Genomic DNA, 20,209 nt, shown 5'->3' on the forward strand with positions numbered 1-20,209 from the left:
TATACCTAAATATTTCATCCCCTTTGGTAACCATTTGAAATTAAAAGCGGATAGCTGATCATGTGAACAAGTTTGAGACACTGGCATGGCTTCTGATTTGTGCCAACTGATGCAATAACCAGACACTTTAGAATATGCTTCAATAGTTTCTAGTAAAACTGACACAGAACTGGCTGTTTTTGGTATTTTGTAAAAACTGTTGAGTTTCTTTCAGTGTGTGTGTGTGTACACCATTACACCTGAAACACCAAGGAATAAATGTACAGCACGCAAATAAGTTCATATATATATTCTGATACGAGATATAAATTTATTGAACTGTTGCAGAAATTTAAATACACAAACTAGTTTTATACAATAAAAATAAAAACACTTTTTATTTCTTTGGAATGGATTTGACTGAAATTGTGCAGAGTACTGTAAGCAGTTTCATGCAGCTCACAAGTTGTTCCTAATAAAGTGCTCATTTCCAACATGGAACTGCAGGAACACGAGAGTCTTCATCACACACACACACACACACACAGATGTTCATCAAATCCTGAAAAGAAAAGAAAAACATCTGGATTAATCCCCACACACTGGACTGCGGTACTTCATGACCACCAGCATGTAATCATCTCTGCTCCAAGAGAAACATTATTATTATCTCCTGTTTATAATTTAATCCAACATTTATTCAGTCTTCTATAAGATCTAACATTTAGTTCCAACAAACGAGAACTTCCACAAGATCTAACAGGAAAGTGAGCAGACGTTTCCCATCACATCACTGCTCTTATCCAATCCCAGGCTTTGGAGCTTTTTAAACAGTAACTCCCACTGCGGTGGGTTTGATCTCTTGTTCTACATGTAGATTTAAGTGCAGACTTTAAGAAGAAGCCGAGGTGAAGTTTACAGGAAAGACAGAAGACACGGTGTGGAGGTGGAGAGCAGGAAGGAGTGTCAGAGTGAGTCAAGTGGCTCCTTAAATCACACATTTGTGGCCATGTGGCATTAAAGAGGATCATTTTACTGAGTTTTGAGGAGAGTTGAGAAGAAAGTGTGCTGCTGATCAGAAACAGGGAAAAGCCGAGATCATATTATTCAGACAAAAGCAGCAGGATGAAGTCAGAGACAGCAGGGTGTCACAAGGAGACGAGGTGCTCATTTACAATCACTCTCATGCACTCAGACGGGACATTTTGGAGACTCGGACTGACTCCCTGTCTTCTGCTTTCAGAGTCATTTTAAATCAACACTTTAATGAACACTAAACAACATTAAAGGTAATTGTGAGAAGGAAAAAACCCACATCTGATTAAATAGAACACAGTGAACATTTCCAAAACTGGTTTCATTTCATGGCCTGGTCATGTGATCTTTACTGAACTTAAACAAAAATGATAACGAGGTTAAAAGATTTTTCTTCCCCAACATTGAACTAAAAAAGTCATTACTCACCACAGTGTCTGTAGTTTGTAATGTTTATCATCCTTAAGAGCAGAGAGCAGATTCACTCCTGAGACTCCGATTTCATTCCCAGTCAGATCCAGGTCTCTCAGGTGTGAGGGGTTTGATCTCAGAGCTGAAGCGAGAGCAGCACAGCCTTCATCTGAGACACCACAACACCCCAACCTGCAGAGACACAATGACACACACTTCACTGTCTCAGTTTATGATCATCAAGAGTCGCTTCGTGTCTTTAAATTCGAGGTGTGTGTGTGTGTGAGTGAGTGAGTGAGTGAGTGTGAGAGAGAGAGAGAGAGAGAGAGAGAGAGAGAGAGAATATCGCTCCATAATCGTTCAGTCTGTAGAAGAATACCTGATTAGTGTTGGATGGAAATGATTTTCATTGGTTTTGTTAAACAGACTTTCTCTGTAATTTAGAACAGTTTTATTGTTCAGTGTTGTTTCTTCCAGTGGACACATGAACAGAGACTTTAGTGAGTTCTAGAGATTTCTGCAGCTGTTCTGCTCTCCTTTGCTTTCTCTTTCTCCTCCTTCAGTATTCCATGCTGTGCTCTTGGAGTGATTTTTGCAGGATGCCTCGATCTTAGGCAGAGGAGCAACAGCACTGAATCTGCTCTGTTTGGAGACAATTTATCTTCCTGTGGACCGAGTCACACACACTCGCTCTTTACAAACGCTGTTTTAGTCACGTTTTCCTGCTTCACACATCTCTACAAAATCTCTCTTTAATCAGAGTTCACATGAACAGCTCTTTCCTGAGAAGATCAGACGGTCAGTAATCAGACTGTGTGTGTATTTTATAGAACAGGGTCGGACTCTAATTGGCTTTTGGAGAAGTCGTTATCAGAGAGGGTCACACACTTTAAAACCCAGAGTGTGGATGTTTAAATGGTTTATTCAGGACTGACAAGAACAAGTGCGAGTGTGTTTTCTTTAGACAGAATGGGTTTGTCGACTCTTCTGACTTGGATGAAGATTAGACCATGTTTTATTATTAATGAACGCAGAAAACCAGGTCATGTCAAAGGCTTCAAAAATGTTTCTGCAAACACAAGTAGTGAAATATAGATTTTTAAATCACCTGTTATTTAGAAAGAAACATTTTGTGGCTGTTCAAATTGGTGCATTTTTCAATGTATGGTAGTGTAGGAGCCATATTTAGGTTGCTGTATGACTTAGTATTTGTTGTTTCTATATGATTTAGTTTGGTAACCTTTAAAAGGAATTATGTTAGAATTATGTTAGATACTTACCTGATTGCCTTACCTGTCATGTGGTATGTAGCCACTCCCCTTGACGTGCCGGTGTGGCGCGTAACTGCAAGCTTTAATTAGTCCTTTGAATCAGGGGTAAGGTAGATGACGAGGCGGAATAGTTTTCCGACCGCAATAAGCCGAATGCATTGGAATAACCTACTAAACTAACAGAGCTTTACTTTAGTTTCCCTTTTTGATCCTTTGTTCGCAACCGTAAAGTAAACCGGAATTGTCTTAATGGAATAAACCACCATCTCATTTCATTGAACTTTGAGTGCTTAACTGGATTGTGTGTCGGGAACCTCATCAACCTCACGTGGCAATATTTGTTGCAAGGAATTGCTATTTCAGGTAGAGTTTTAATTTCAGAAAAGAATTCTTCTTCTTTACAGTTGTGTGTGTGTGTGTGTGTGTGTGTGTGTGTGTGTGTGTGTGTGTGCGCGCGCGTGTGTGTGTGTATTTTCCCATGGATTGGTGATGTTTGTGAACCTGATGTTAATCATATCTGTAGAATAAAACAGAGCGTAGTGGTCGTGCCCTGTGATCTCCTCTCACACACACCTATTGATCCTGTTCTCCACTTTAGCTCTGGGTTACTGTATGAATGGAACGGAGTCAGTGGGTTTACTCACAGACAGTCTGTATTTATGACTAAATGTGGAATAGGAGATGATTTTAGTGAAAGCACTACTGAGGAAAACTGCATGGGTTTAATCCTGCTGATCCACTGAGCTGCTTCTGTAACGTAGATCTGGCAACCCTGTTCAGAGCAGCGAGACGGAGACGTCCTGAGAGAATATTTACTACTTTATCCTTTTATTACTATATTACTAGGGGCCCATGGAGCAAAACTGTAGGAACCCTGTTGGTTTTCTTATAATAATCTCATCTCATTATCTGTAGCCGCTTTATCCTGTTCTCCAGGGTCGCGGGCAAGCTGGAGCCTATCCCAGCTGACTACGGGCGAAAGGCGGGGTTCACCCTGGACAAGCCGCCAGGTCATCACAGGGCTGACACATAGACACAGACAACCATTCACACTCACATTCACACCTACGGTTAATTTAAAGTCACCAGTTAACCTAACCTGCATGTCTTTGGACTGTGGGGGAAACCGGAGCACCCGGAGGAAACCCACGCGGACACGGGGAGAACATGCAAACTCCACACAGAAAGGCCCTCGCCGGCCACGGGGCTCGAACCCGGACCTTCTTGCTGTGAGGCGACAGCGCTAACCACTACACCACCGTGCCGATTATATGGCTCTGTGATGCCTGCATATTTCAGCTTTTGGATGGAGCGCAATCTGCTGGTAGAATCTAAATGTTTGATCGTTTCAGAGAGATAGTACTGACTGCAGTCATCTCGATTTTCATTATTAACCATCGCGTTTTGTCCACAGGGGGCGCTAAAACTGAAATATTGTAATATCTTAAAGGTAGAGTGCCTTTAGCCACATGGCCCTAAATTCTCCGCTATTTTTTCCTGCTTCCCCATGACCCAATTCAAGATACTACGTCATGCATCACGTGGTGGGCTTTCCCCATTCACGCAAGGCATTGTGGGATACAAATTTGAAACAGGAGAGAAAAATGGAGGACGCAAGTGTGCGAATGAAACGTGAAAGAGCGACTACAGTAACGGAAAGAAACCGAGAAGAAAAGACGTTATGTTCTATACGAAGGAAAGGAAACGTAGGACCAAACTAATAAATATGGGCGCTCAGCGAGCACCTCGGTGTGATCAGCTGTTCGTTTAGCGACAGAATGATGGAACTGTCAGTGCACGCTCAAAGGGAAACCTGTAGATGGCAGTAATGCAACACTGTGGACGCCAGCTGCTGTAAAACCCAAAAGAAGAAGGTAAACCTGCGCAAGCGCACACGGACTTCCTCTGTCTGCTTGACTGCGCCAAGCGAGCGATTTCATGCACATTATTTGCTTTAATCCCCTCAAATTAAATAACTTCCCAGCCACAGAACGGCCTGATATTTTGTGAGATATTACAGAAATAAACAGATATCACAATCACCACATTTCAGACGGAACTAAGTTTCACTGATTTTATGAAATCGAAAGGCCGTCTCGCTTTAAGAACCTCTCAAGTAAGAAATTTAAAATCGGGTGTGGTCTCACTTGGCCCCTTATTGCTTGGATCCCGATGATCGCTGCTTGTGGCTATATTTATTACTATATTACATTATTTGAATTATTCAAAAAAATCAACAGAAAGACGGTTACTATGATCGGCTCCATTTAATTTTTTTAATTTAAAAGCAAAGTTTTTTCATCAATTCTTTGGCATTAACGTCTCATTTTAGTTTTCAAATTTTATATTCCCGAGATCATTTCCACCATGTCACTGCTGCTCACACAGAGGGCAGTTAGTTTGAGTCTCAGGTGCAGTTTGTGGGATTCGTTACAGTGTTGTAGTAAATTTCACAGTGAGTTCAGACACATCGCAGTCGGATCAAGTCCCGTTTTGTGCTGCAGCTTCTCACATACGTCCATCTGACCCAAAGACTCTGTGACAAATCATCAGTGTGCAGTGAACAGAAACAATCTTCCTCCTCAGGACACTGATGATGAAGCTAAAACCTCTGCTTCAGTCTCACTATTAGAGAATGGGTCTTACTGAGGAGCAGGTCATGTGACTCTCAGAGAGATGATCTTACCTCAGTTTCTCCAGTTTACAGTGAGGATTCTCCAGTCCAGCACAGAGACGCTTCACTCCTGAGTCTCCCAGGTTATTATCGGACAAATTCAGGTCTCTCAGGTGTGAGGGGTTTGATCTCAGAGCTGAAGCGAGAGCAGCACAGCCTTCATCTGAGACACCACACCGCCACAACCTGCAGAGACACAATGACACACACTTCACTGTCTCAGTTTATGATCATCAAGATTCAATTCGTGTCTTTAAATTCAAGGTGTGAGTGAGTGAGAGAGAGAGAGAGAGAGAGAGAGAGAGAGAGAGAGAGAATATCGCTCCATAATCGTTCAGTCTGTAGAAGAATACCTGATTAGTGTTGGATGGAAATGATTTTCATTGGTTTTGTTAAACAGACTTTCTCTGTAATTTAGAACAGTTTTATTGTTCTGTGTTGTTTCTTCCAGTGGACACATGAACAGAGACTTTAGTGAGTTCTAGAGATTTCTGCAGCTGTTCTGCTCTCCTTTGCTTTCTCTTTCTCCTCCTTCAGTATTCCATGCTGTGCTCTTGGAGTGATTTTTGCAGGATGCCTCGATCTTAGGCAGAGGAGCAACAGCACTGAATCTGCTCTGTTTGGAGACAATTTATCTTCCTGTGGACCGAGTCACACACACTCGCTCTTTACAAACGCTGTTTTAGTCACGTTTTCCTGCTTCACACATCTCTACAAAATCTCTCTTTAATCAGAGTTCACATGAACAGCTCTTTCCTGAGAAGATCAGACGGTCAGTAATCAGACTGTGTGTCTATTTTATAGAACAGGGTCGGACTCTAATTGGCTTTTGGAGAAGTCGTTATCAGAGAGGGTCACACACTTTAAAACCCAGAGTGTGGATGTTTAAATGGTTTATTCAGGACTGACAAGAACAAGTGTGAGTGTGTTTTCTTTAGACAGAATGGCTTTGTCGACTCTTCTGACTTGGATGAAGATTAGACCATGTTTTATTATTAATGAACGCAGAAAACCAGGTCATGTCAAAGGCTTCAAAAATGTTTCTGCAAACACAAGTAGTGAAATATAGATTTTTAAATCACCTGTTATTTAGAAAGAAACATTTTGTGGCTGTTCAAATTGGTGCATTTTTCAATGTATGGTAGTGTAGGAGCCATATTTAGGTTGCTGTATGACTTAGTATTTGTTGTTTCTATATGATTTAGTTTGGTAACCTGTAAAAGGAATTATGTTAGAATTATGTTATATACTTACCTGATTGCCTTACCTGTCATGTGGTATGTAGCCACTCCCCTTGACATGCCGGTGTGGCGCGTAACTGCAAGCTTTAATTAGTCCTTTGAATCAGGGGTAAGGTCAGTGGAGGCTCCTGAATTTTTTTTCAGGGGGGGCAATTTTCCCCCGTTATGTCTACACGGACCATAAATGTCCACAGGACTGAAGTAAATTGACCTAGGTAGCAAATCAATTGGCCGAACTTGTTTTTGCCTGGTAAATTCAGATATCAATACAGACAATATCTCTTCTCTCCACTAGGTGGCAACACTGAACAAGTTAAAAGTGGCAAACTAAGGTAGCCTAGTAAACTCGAGCCACCCGCCTAGCGGCCAAAAATATTTTTGCCTACGAGTGGCAAATATTCACATTTAGTCTGGCTTGCCAGGCTAAACTAAGGAAGATTCATTGTGAAGCCTTCAAAGCAAAACATTTGGCATCACAATCAATTAATATTACATTACTCATTTATTTTCTCATATTATTCCAGTATTCTATAATAACTAGACACATCACATTCACACATCACATTATCTCTAGCCGCTTTATCCTTCTACAGGGTCGCAGGCAAGCTGGAGCCTATCCCAGCTGACTACGGGCGAAAGGCGGGGTACACCCTGGACAAGTCGCCAGGTCATCACAGGGCTGACACATAGACACAGACAACCATTCACACTCACACCTACGGTCAATTTAGAGTCACCAGTTAACCTAACCTGCATGTCTTTGGACTGTGGGGGAAACCGGAGCACCCGGAGGAAACCCACGCGGACACGGGGAGAACATGCAAACTCCGCACAGAAAGGCCCTCGCCGGCCCCGGGGCTCGAACCCAGGACCTTCTTGCTGTGAGGCGACAGCGCTAACCACTACACCACCGTGCCGCCCTATAAGTAGACACAAATTCTTAATTATAAACATATTCTAATTTCTTCATTCTAAAGAATGCAATTAAAGTGGCAGGATATAAATCCAAAACAAGTGTTTATTTAAGTTTTGAAAAAGATGAAGAAAAGCATAACCATCAAACAAACATGTGCAGCTTAATTATGTTTTTTTTTTATATGGAATTGCACCATTTTAACAACAAATAATTCTAAATAAATTCTGCAGTTTTTTCCCCAAGAATTCCTCCAGAAAGCCATGCCTTAAAATGAAATTTAAAGTATTACAAGCATGTCAATGAACACAAAAGGCTTTAGTTATTTAGCTATATACACACAAGGTTACACAAGGTTTTGTAGTCAGTGCAACTTGGCTTAACAAGTTGGAAAAAAGGTAAGGTGCTGCTGGCTCCAATGAACACATATATTGTACAATATATAAAAACTGAAAATATGCTTAATTTACACCAAGTCAGAGAGAACTTGAGGCTACTGAAATATTCCAAGCATGGCAATGTTAAACTGCCATTGGTAAAACAAAAACATGGCAATGTTAAACTGCCATTGGTAAAACAACTGCCATTGGTAAAACACACACACAAACACAAAAACAACTTTTGCCTAGTAAATTCAAATATCAGATATCACTGTACCGTCTGCTGTGCTACTTCCAGGGTGGAAGAGAACGCAAGGGTAGCAAAAACGAGCATTGACTACATCACAGCCAGCTAGCCAAGTTTTCCGGTGGTACCAGTTCTTGTTAAAACCTCTTGAGTAGGTCTTCTCCCCCTTCGTAGACACTTGCTTGATGTTTAAATTCGGTCTAGGAGGTCCTAGCTGTTTGATTGCCGTTTTCTTCTCATTGGTACGACGACTAGGGAACTTCTTTCAGAGACGCTATCGTATTGTTGCACTCAACACTCGCCGCCATCTTCATAGAATGTTCACACATTTCCCGCCCAACAGGCGTATGACGTAAGCACGCTGCTTGTGCGAGCACATAAAACCTAATAGAAAATGCATTGGGAGCAGGATTTTCGAAAAAAACGTACGTACCATTAGTGTCAATGGGAGATTTTGGGGCAAATCTGAACCAGACAGAAATCGCCCCAAAAGGGCGTGGCTACACCAGGCGCGACCTTAGCCTGATTGGACAATAACATTACTGTTGCCGTGGTAGTAGGAGTAGATAAAAAAAAAAAATCTCCCTCCCTGTTTGGGAGTGCGTCGCCCAAATCGCCCCTATTAACGAGCCGCCAGTGGGTAAGGTAGATGATGAGGCGGAATAGTTTTCCGACCGCAATAAGCCGAATGCATTGGAATAACCTACTAAACCGGGGTGGCCAACCAGTTGGAGACCAAGAGCCACATTTTTTACTGTGTTACCGCAAAGAGCCACATCATACACATGGGCACACGAACATCACCCATCCCTTCCTCTCTCTCACACACACACACACACACACACACACACACACACACACACACACACACACACACCTCTGCTCAGCCAGATTAATAGTAAATGTCACACACCAACATATTTACTCCTACAGTACTAAGACCACAGGCTGAGGCCAGTCATTTTTAACAATGAACATTGTGTGCACTTACTATGCATGCTGCTTAGTGGGACTCATGGCATTACCAAAAAAAAGCCACACCATACACATGACCGCACATGAACATCGCCCCCCCCGCTCTCCCTCACAGACACACACGCACCCGCTCACGCACGCACCTCTGCTCAACCAGATTAATAGTAAATGTCACACGCCAACATGAGAGAAATTTACTCCTTCAGTCAGTACTAATACCACAGGCCATTTACAGCAATCAATATTGTGTGCACTTACTATGCATGTTGCTTAGTGGGACTTCTGACATTCCTTGCCTTGAACAATCCTCTTCAAATCTGGGTTGTATTCCGTCGTTGCCACTCGAAGCAGTTCTTTCACATGGGTGTCAGTCAGAACAGAACGATGCTTTGACTTCACGTGTTTCATGGTAGAAAACACAGACTCGCAGACATATGTTGACCCAAACATTGACAGTATCTTAAGCGCAGCCCGTTTCACATTCGGGTATTTTTCCAATGGCACACTTTTCCAAAACTCAATGGTGCCTTCCCTCAAAACAGGTTTCAGTTGGTCTTCCTCACGAAGATCGATCATCTCCAACTCAGCCGCAGCCTCATCTGTGACTAGCGGGGCTTTCAAACAGTCCATCTCCGCATTGAATGGGTTGACGAGGAACGTAACCTGTGGCCTTTTCAGTTGTATATCACGGAACTGGGTTACAGAGCTTTCGTGCAGGTTTTCAATTAGTGTTGCATATCTGGCTCCTTCCTTATTCAGGGAGGCGGGAAGCTTTGAAATGAGCTAATGACGACTGACATATAAGGCAGAATGGCTTGCCATTACGTTCAACAAAAAAGTATAAACTCTCCCACTCTGTTAAAAATGTCCTATGTTCGTCTTCATATTTTCGTTTTGCTGTGCATTTTTTCATTGCCATTTTGAGAGGCTACTTGACATAAGATACACCTTGGCCAAAAACTTAACGATTATCTCACGCACATGCGCATTTGACATGACCTAAAAATACCGTAATATACCCAAGCAAAGCGAAGATGCATTTGACGAAAATACCATACTGAACTCAAGCAAAGCACACACGCACATAAAAAAAAAACACATACACAAACACAAACTTCGATATGAACGTAAGAGCCGCATGACACCGGGCAAAGAGCCGCATGCGGCTCGCGAGCCGCGGGTTGGCCACCCAAGTACTAAACTAACAGAGCTTTACTTTAGGGCGTATTCACACGTACGTTGTTTGGTCCGGACCAAACGACCCAAATTTCCCTTGGTCCGGACCTTTTGGGTTGGTCTGAATACAAACCACCGAACTCTGGTCCAGACCAAACAAGCGGACCGAGACCGAGCTGCTAGGTCGGACTCGGTCCGGACCAAAGGAACCCTGGTGCGGACTTTTTGGAGGTGTGAAAGCAGACCGGACCTAATCCGACAGTTTTGCTTTTTTGTACCTCGGGAGCTTCCGTCGTTTGTCGAGCATTATGGGAAACAGAGTCTTGACACTCCACCGCAAAGTGCAAACACTGTTTCGGTTGTCAAGGGAACCTTACAACAGTTGTTCAGTCATTCAGACCAGTGGTAGGCTTGACTACAGAGTACAAAAAATGAGTAGGGGGCAAACGTGGGCCGAGGAAGAAACGCGCACCCTTGTGGATATATGGGCAGATGTCCACATATCTGATTTTGGAGAGAACACACAAAAATGCCGACGTGTTTGCTGTATTCAGTGAGAAAATGAAGGAGAAGGGGTTCACGCGCTCCCCAGAGCAATGTCAGCTAAAAGTGAAGAAACTCCGTCAGACCTACATTAAAATCAGGGACATTCTTTCAAAAAGTGGCGGTACTAGCGACGCAAAAAAGAAATTCATCTATTACGATGGATAAGGCGAATATCCCAACACATACCTCCTCCGTCTTGCGTGAAGAGCCAGAATTGTCACCAGTGCTTAATTTGTAAAGTGGGAGGTCCCGGAGCGCAGAGGATGAGTGGCTCCGGTGCGAAAAAAAAAAAGAAGGGGGGGGGCGCTTCTGGGCATGTATTGTAATAACACTGCAAATTAAGTTCATCTGCGAAAAACCCCGCTCACACTCTGCACTTGAGATAGGGACAGTGTTGATCGCGGCCAAGAGGCCCTTTAGTTCATCTGGGATGAATTCTCCATTACTTTCCCTGAATGCCCTGATGACATGTCGTGGGTCATTGATGCAAAACTGCTGGCAGAGCGCTTCCACTTCTTTTTCTCTGAACAGCGCGTCTTCCTCCCGCGGCCACGGAAGTGTGCACCCTCCTTTTCCGTAACATACAAACAGATATTTTGTGGATGCCGTTTCATGAGAGAAATCACCAACAAGACAGATATCAAAATCAGACATTAACACTAAATAAACTTGCATTTATTTATTTAATTATTTGGGTTTTTTTTTATTTTGTTACATAGTCAAGAGAGGTGGCGGATCACCGGATCCAGTGTAAATAGCTGCCGGAGCCAACGTCCGAGGTTCTGGAGCGCGCTCCGGCTTGCTCCCCCTCAAATTAAGCCCTGACTGTCACAACATGATGTGCGCTCATCAGCGCTATCCTCTGTAGCTGCCTTGCTCTTTGAAGTCATTGATAAATTACTTGTACAACAGCATAGTAATCGCACAATTGTGAAAACAGTAAAAACTGAAAAAAACATATAGCTTTGATGACATTAAAAAGAATAACAGCACGGAAAGCCTCCATGACTACTTTTGAACTTAACGCTTTGTGCGCGTGTCGTCTCTGACCAATAGCTGAACGACCTCAGGGCGCGTGGCTTTGTTGACAGATTTTGGTCCGCTTACTAAAATGTACAGTGTGAAAGCGAACCGCACTAAAATGAAAAAATGAAAAAAAAAATTGGATCGGACCAAAGCAAGTGAACTATCGAACTATCCTGGTCTGAATACACCCTTAGTTACCCTTTTTGATCCTTTGTTCGCAACCGTAAAGTAAACCGGAATTGTCTTAATGGAATAAACCACCATCTCATTTCATTGAACTTTCTGAGTGCTTAACTGGATTGTGTGTCGGGAACCTCATCAACCTCACGTGGCAATATTTGTTGCAAGGAATTGCTATTTCAGGTAGAGTTTTAATTTCAGAAAAGAATTCTTCTTCTTTACAGTTCTGTGTGTGTGTGTGTGTGTGTGTGTGTGTGTGTGTGTGTGTGTGTGTGTGTGTGTGTGTGTGTTTTCCCATGGATTGGTGATGTTTGTGAACCTGATGTTAATCATATCTGTAGAATAAAACAGAGCGTAGTGGTCGTGCCCTGTGATCTCCTCTCACACACACCTATTGATCCTGTTCTCCACTTTAGCTCTGGGTTACTGTATGAATGGAACGGAGTCAGTGGGTTTACTCACAGACAGTCTGTATTTATGACTAAATGTGGAATAGGAGATGATTTTAGTGAAAGCACTACTGAGGAAAACTGCATGGGTTTAATCCTGCTGATCCACTGAGCTGCTTCTGTAACGTAGATCTGGCAACCCTGTTCAGAGCAGCGAGACGGAGACGTCCTGAGAGAATATTTACTACTTTATCTTTTTAGTACTATATTACTAGGGGCCCATGGAGCAAAACTGTAGGAACCCTGTTGGTTTTCTTATAATAATCTCATCTCATTATCTGTAGCTGCTTTATCCTGTTCTACAGGGTCGCGGGCAAGCTGGAGCCTATCCCAGCTGACTACGGGCGAAAGGCGGGGTTCACCCTGGACAAGTCGCCAGGTCATCACAGGGCTGACACATAGACACAGACAACCATTCACACTCACATTCACACCTACGCTCAATTTAGAGTCACCAGTTAACCTAACCTGCATGTCTTTGGACTGTGGGGGAAACGGGAGCACCCGGAGGAAACCCACGCGGACACGGGGAGAACATGCAAACTCCACACAGAAAGGCCCTCGCCGGCCACGGGGCTCGAACCCGGACCTTCTTGCTGTGAGGCGACAGCGCTAACCACTACACCACCGTGCCGATTATATGGCTCTGTGATGCCTGCATATTTCAGCTTTTGGATGGAGCGCAATCTGCTGGTAGAATCTAAATGTTTGATCGTTTCAGAGAGATAGTACTGACTGCAGTCATCTCGATTTTCATTATTAACCATCGCGTTTTGTCCACAGGGGGCGCTAAAACTGAAATATTGTAATATCTTAAAGGTAGAGTGCCTTTAGCCACATGGCCCGAAATTCTCCGCTATTTTTTCCTGCTTCACCATGACCCAATTCAAGATACTACATCATGCATCACATGGTGGGCTTTCCCCGTTCACGCAAGGCATTGTGGGATACAAATTTGAAACAGGAGAGAAAAATGGAGGACACGAGTGTGTGAATGAAACGTGAAAGAGCGACTACAGTAACGGAAAGAAAGCAAGAAGAAAAGACGTTATGTTCTATACGAAGGAAAGGAAACGCAGGACCAAACTAATAAATATGGGCACTCAGCGAGCACCTCGGTGTGATCAGCTGTTCGTTTAGCGACAGAATGATGGAACTGTCAGTGCACGCTCAAAGGGAAACCTGTAGATGGCAGTAATGCAACACTGTGGACGCCAGCTGCCGTAAAACCCAAAAGAAGAAGGTATTTGAATTATTCAAAAATCAACAGAAAGACGGTTACTATGATCGGCTCCATTTAATTTTTTTAATTTAAAAGCAAAGTTTTTTCATCAATTCTTTGGCATTAATGTCTCATTTTAGTTTTCAAATTTTGTATTCCCGAGATCATTTCCACCATGTCACTGCTGCTCACACAGAGGGCAGTTAGTTTGAGTCTCAGGTGCAGTTTGTGGGATTCGTTACAGTGTTGTAGTAAATTTCACAGTGAGTTCAGACACATCGCAGTCGGATCAAGTCCCGTTTTGTGCTGCAGCTTCTCACATACGTCCATCTGACCCAAAGACTCTGTGACAAATCATCAGTGTGCAGTGAACAGAAACAATCTTCCTCCTCAGGACACTGATGATGAAGCTAAAACCTCTGCTTCAGTCTCACTATTAGAGAATGGGTCTTACTGAGGAGCAGGTCATGTGACTCTCAGAGAGATGATCTTACCCCAGTGTCTCCAGTTTACAGTGAGGATTCTCCAGTCCAGCACAGAGACGCTTCACTCCTGAGTCTCCCAGATTATTATCGTTCAGATCCAGTTCTCTCAGGTGTGAGGGGTTTGATCTCAGAGCTGAACTCACAGCAGCACAGCCTTCATCTGAGACACCACACCGCCCCAACCTGCAGAGACACAATGACACACACTTCATCAACAGATTTAATACTGACTTTAAAGATGAGTGTAGTGGTCTAACAAAGTCAAAACACTTTGGATGCTGTTTAGTTGTTACGCACTTATCTCCAGAGGTGGACAGTAATGAAGTGCATTTACTTGAGTTCTGTACTGAAGTCCACTTTTTGAGTATCTGTACTTTATTTAAGTATTTTTTTTGGAAACTTATGACTAACTTCACTACATTTGAAAGACAAATATCGTACTTTTTACTCCACTACATTTCTATCAGGGTCCTCGCTACTCGTTACAATGAAGCGGCTTTGAAAGTGGATGTTTTTTTCATTTCTTTTCTAAAACGTGATTGTTTATTCGCAGGTGACACTGAGACAGTCTGTCAGTAATCACGAGGGTCATGTCACAGCCGTAGACTGGATAAAATCAAGATCAATGGTTTCTCCACAGCATTATTTGAACACGATCAGTTGATGGCAGAATGGAAGGAGGCGGTTCTTCTGGGGAATGAACGCACCCATGGCCATACCGAGAAAACATCTTTCAGTTTCCTCAAAGGAATAAAGAGTTGTTTCGTTTTAAATGTTTGCTTTGTTTACCTAAAACGAACCACATCACGGCCGATAAAAACTCACTGTCCGACCTGCGGAAGCATATTGAGGTCTGTAAGCGTTTTATTCCAAGAGAAAGCTAGCAATGAAGTTGTCTGTGCTTTTAGAGCTAGCAATAATGTTGCAATAGCTGTGCAGTCTGGTTAGTCAAATGACTTTCTATGGATTTTCCCGCCAAGTTGCCGCAGCCTTGTCCACAGCTAATGTTAACTCATAGCTAGTTAACTTGGACACTGTTAGTTAGCATGTAAAAACAGAGTTACGCTAACATGAATAATGTTAACTTATCTGAAGTCCTTTCAGAAATGTGTTTTAGCATAATCTTGCCAAATAAACAGCATGTAGAAATCTCTCTTTTCTAGTAACATTCGCGACCCAATATGATTTCGAGTTTGAAAAGCGTTTGCTAGCATGTCAGGTGGAGCGTCACTGACTAGCTAGCTTAACATGAAACCACCATGATGCACAGCATGTGTTCATTTTGTGAATTCACAAAATAATCCAGTCGGTCGCTTCAGAGGCATGAGGTATTATCAGCTCTGTGACAATAATACAACAGTGCGTTGACAGAAAATGTACTTTTAATACTTAAGTATTTTTAAAAGCAAGTACTTCACTACTTTAACTTAAGTAAAAGTTTGACTGGAGAACTTTCACTTGTATCGGAGTCACATTTGACCAGTGGGATCTGTACTTTGACTCAAGTAATGAAGTCGGGTTCTTTGTCCACCTCTGGAAATTAGTAATAATTCAAGACCACTTTAGGATCTTAGTGAAAGAACTACAGAGGAAAACTGCATGGGTTTAATACTGCTTCTTCACTGGGCTGCTTCTGTTACACAGATCTGGCAACCCTGTTCATCGCAGATAGACAGACTGAAAGAAAACTCACTAACACAAACTTTCAACTGTCAGAATATCAACAAGTCAACAAAAGAATAGTTGATGTGATAGAGAGTTCTAGATCTTTCCATCTTGCATGAAATGCCGAGCTACATGTATCGATCAGAGGTTTAACCTGAGCTGCCAAATAATATTCTTTAAAATGAGGTAATGCCGTCCCCCCTCCCCCCCTTTGGGAGTTGTAGTGTTTTAAATTTGACCCTGGGTTTCTGACCCTGCCAGATGAATCTGGAGATGATTTTATTCAATTCTGAAAACCATTTGAAGGAAATTTCTACAGGAAGTGCTTGAAATAAAAAGAGAGATCTTGGAAGTATATTCATTTTTACACTGTCTATTCTATGACTGAGGCTGAGGAAAGAGATCGAGTTCCACTTTTGTACGTCTTCTTTCATTTTTGTTCAAAGAGGCTCAGAATTTATCTTTGTTATTGATGTGATTTCTTTTGGTATATTTATATATCCCTAAGTGTTTTAACGAGTTATGGTCCCAATTAAGATGATATTTCTCTTTAAGGTGTTTAGGAGGTATGGATTTAAAAGTCAGAATCTGAGTTTTTTGTGTTGTGTTCAATTTATATCCTGCAAACTCGCCAAATCTTTCTAAAAGGTCCATTAATTTGACAAATGAACTAGATGGGCTCGTTAAACATATCAAAACACCGTCAGCATATAGCGCCACTTTGTGATCATCCCCCTTAATGGTTACGCCTTTGATATCTTCTGTCTGTCTCAGCCACTGTGCTAAAGGCTCTATAGAAAGTGCAGAAAGTAAAGGGGAGAGTGGACAGCCCCGTCTCGCTCCACGCTGTAGTATAATAGTGTCTGAGAGAGAACCGGTTATTTTTATCCGGGCTGATGGTTTGTCATAAAGTGTACACACACCCTGAATGAAATTTTCAGGGATGCCAAATCTTTTAAGGGCCTTATATAGGAAAATCCAGCTGACTGAGTCGAAGGCTTTCTCTGCGTCCGAGCTAATTCTGAGGGCTTCGAGATGATTTTGTTGGATGTAATGCAGTATGTGCAGGGCCCACCTGATGTTCTCCTGAGCTTGTCTTTGCGAGACAAACCCAGTCTGGTCATTATGTATAATCCGAGGGAGGATTTTTTCCAGCCTTTTGGCCAGGATGGCTGTATATCATTTATAATCAACGTTTAACACCGAAATGGGTCGAAACGATGCACATTCTAATTTATCCTTTCCCTCTTTAGGGAGAACAGAAATGACTGCCTCCTTCAGGAGGAATTTTTACATCCACTAAAGTTGAATTGCAAGCCCGAAGAAGACTTGGCATTAATTCAATTCGTAGGGCATTATACTGCTCTGAAGGGAGACCGTCAGGACCTGGGGATTTGTTTGCTTTCAATCTGGAGATGGCGCTGTGAAGTTCTGCCTCAGTTATTGCTGCTGTTAAGATCCGATTGTGTTCCTCTGAAGCTGCAGGTAGATAAAGAGAGTTGAGAAATTCACCAATCTGCTGTTCTCCTGCTAATTCAGGTTGTGTATGTAAAGATGTTTTGTATTTCACTTGGACTGTATTGTATATTTTTAGAATTTGGATCTCTTATTTTGTATATTGTGTTATCCACTTGTTGTTTTGTAGCTTTCTTGCCAGGAGTTTTGCTGATTTTGAGCCGGATTCATGATATTTGTGTTTCGTAAATGCCATCTTTTTTCAAAAAAAGTCTTGTGTATACAACATGCTGATTTCATTCCGAACTTTCTTTAGTCGTATCAACAGGCTTGGGTTTGGTAGCAGTTTATGTTGTCTCAAGATCTTTTAATTCTTTATTAAGGTCCATTAGCCGTGATCGTCTTTTTTTTCATGAGCGCAGAAGGATATAATTTTACCTCTAACTACCGCCTTCAGGGTATCCCGTACTATACTCGGGTCGACTTCCCCTCTATCATTTTCTTCCAGAAACACTTTCATTTCTTTTCTCCTTTGGGATGTAAATTTTGGGTTGTTTAGAATACTGGTGTTTAGTCTCCACTGTGATCTTCCGAGGTCCCGATCACGGGGGAGGTCGAGCACGTCTTTCAATAAGTTGTCAAGAAAACCAGCCATATCGCTGCCCTCTTTATTCTCCGGTATCCCATAGATCCTTACGTTATCTCTCTGCGCTCGACCCTCCTGGTCAATTAGCTTAGCCTCCAGATTAGCTTAGCCTCCAGATTAGCTTGGCGCTGTGCTAGCATCTTAATTAACGTTGATGCTGCCTGAAGTACCATCTCGGTTTCTTCAATTCTCTCCTCCGCTTCATCTAGTCTGTCGTTTGCTCTCTAACTCTTTTTTAATGTCTGATAGCTGTGGCCAGTCGTCTCTTCTGAACTCCCGTATTTCTTTGAGGATACGTTGCAGGCTAGCTTCAGAGCCATCATCACCATGTCGGTCCAGTCCGAGGGGGTTTTGGCTTCGGTTATCTCGTCTTATTTCAGACTCGCTTTCCATCGTATTTGTAGTTGTCCTACTTCTAGCTGTAACCCCTCTCTCCATCGTGAAGCAAAACACGCACTTGAGTTGATCAAGTAGAGTTTTGGGGGTTATTTCAAAAACCGTCAGGGAGCTCGTAAACTACGCTGCCATCTTCTCTATGGCGGAACTGGAACCCTCAGGTGCAGTTTGTGGGATTCGTTACAGTGTTGTAGTAAATTTCACAGTGAGTTCAGACACATCGCAGTCGGATCAAGTCCCGTTTTGTGCTGCAGCTTCTCACATACGTCCATCTGACCCAAAGACTCTGTGACAAATCATCAGTGTGCAGTGAACAGAAACAATCTTCCTCCTCAGGACACTGATGATGAAGCTAAAACCTCTGCTTCAGTCTCACTATTAGAGAATGGGTCTTACTGAGGAGCAGGTCATGTGACTCTCAGAGAGATGATCTTACCCCAGTGTCTCCAGTTTACAGTGAGGATTCTCCAGTCCAGCACAGAGACGCTTCACTCCTGAGTCTCCCAGATTATTAAAGGGCAGATCCAGGTATCTCAGGTGTGAGGGGTTTGATCTCAGAGCTGAACTCAGAGCAGCACAGTCTTCATCTGAGACACCACAATCACCCAACCTGCAGAGACACAATGACACACACTTCATCAACAGATTTAATACTGACTTTAAAGATGATGTGTCTGATGATGGACTGTCTCCCTTCTCTTGTCCAGTCACAAGATATTATTAACTCTGACCAATTATTAAAGCTATTTTTGATTATTCTTGACATCGAGTCTACAAGAGGTGTAAAGGTTTTACTGGCAGGGCTCAAAATTAACTTTTTTCCTTTGTGTCCCCCAGTGGTCCCGAATTCTGTGTTGTATTGTCCCGAATGGAAGCAGTAGTGTCCCCATTTTTTTCCTCTCTGAAATAACCAGTGGTTAATATTATCATATGAAGTTACTATTATATTTGTAACTATGCGATTTTGAACGCTTTATATCATTTTTACAATAAGTCACAAAACACAAGTGACACGTCCTATACATCATCTACTTCAAAATTACAGTTATTGCATTTTCAGTTTATTAAACTTTGGTGATCTCATTGTATGAACAGATACCCGTTTATTTAAAGGGGCCAACTAGCTCATTCAGAAAATGTTTCAACTCACTACATCTGCAGTACATTTTAGTTGAAAATAAGACCCCTTTTATGTTCATTTCATCTACTTATACCTTGAATATCTGTTGGCATATTTAAGGCCAACTTATCATTTTCACCATTACCGTTATCCATTTTTATGTAATATACCTGTTGCCCCATTCAGAGATGTTTTGAAAGCCATCAGCCATACCATCAATGGATGAAATGCCCTTGAGCAAGGCACCGACCTCAACACTGCTACAGGGACTGTAACACTGTAAAAAACTGTAAAGTCACTTTGGATAAAAGGGTCATATCATATAAGTGCAAACAAAGCATTGTAATGCAAGTTTTTTTATTGTAACCTTTAGTCATAGAAATCATTTACATTATTTACAGTGCTTAATTTCATTTTCTTTGACCTAGATATAACCCATCAGTTTTTAATTAGAGTCACTGAACATGGGTCGCCGTGCCCTGAGGCCACTCTGCCACCACTTTTGGACTGCTGGCTCTGCATCATACTCCACTACCTCTGGGCCTGACGTTCTAAAATTGGTGGTCCATATCAAGTCTGTTTGCATTAATCCATTGCAATAAGGTGCAACTTAACACTCCTGTCTAACTGACTGGTTATCATGTGTCACATGACCTTCAGAACATTTCCTCACCCAGTACCTTCCAGGAGGTGGACGCTTTCTCGAAACACATCAAT

General features: G+C 42.3%; 1 protein-coding gene across 3 annotated transcripts in view; it reads right to left on the reverse strand.

Annotated features, from left to right (window-relative positions):
* Positions 1-303: 303 nt before the first annotated feature.
* Positions 304-20,209, reverse strand: part of LOC132900351 (NACHT, LRR and PYD domains-containing protein 12-like) — a 37,501-nt gene continuing 17,595 nt past the window's right edge. For all 3 annotated transcript variants that reach the window (XM_060942388.1, XM_060942387.1, XM_060942389.1), the window contains 5 exons: positions 18,809-18,982; positions 14,220-14,393; positions 5,383-5,556; positions 1,444-1,617; positions 304-541 (listed from right to left, as the gene is read on the reverse strand). In XM_060942388.1, the coding sequence (XP_060798371.1) occupies positions 535-541; positions 1,444-1,617; positions 5,383-5,556; positions 14,220-14,393; positions 18,809-18,982 (703 nt within the window). In that variant the 3' untranslated portion in view covers positions 304-534. The remainder of the gene's footprint in view (positions 542-1,443; positions 1,618-5,382; positions 5,557-14,219; positions 14,394-18,808; positions 18,983-20,209) is intronic.

The sequence above is a fragment of the Neoarius graeffei genome, chromosome 16 (assembly GCF_027579695.1).
Source record: "Neoarius graeffei isolate fNeoGra1 chromosome 16, fNeoGra1.pri, whole genome shotgun sequence".
NCBI classification, from domain to species: Eukaryota; Metazoa; Chordata; class Actinopteri; order Siluriformes; family Ariidae; genus Neoarius; species Neoarius graeffei.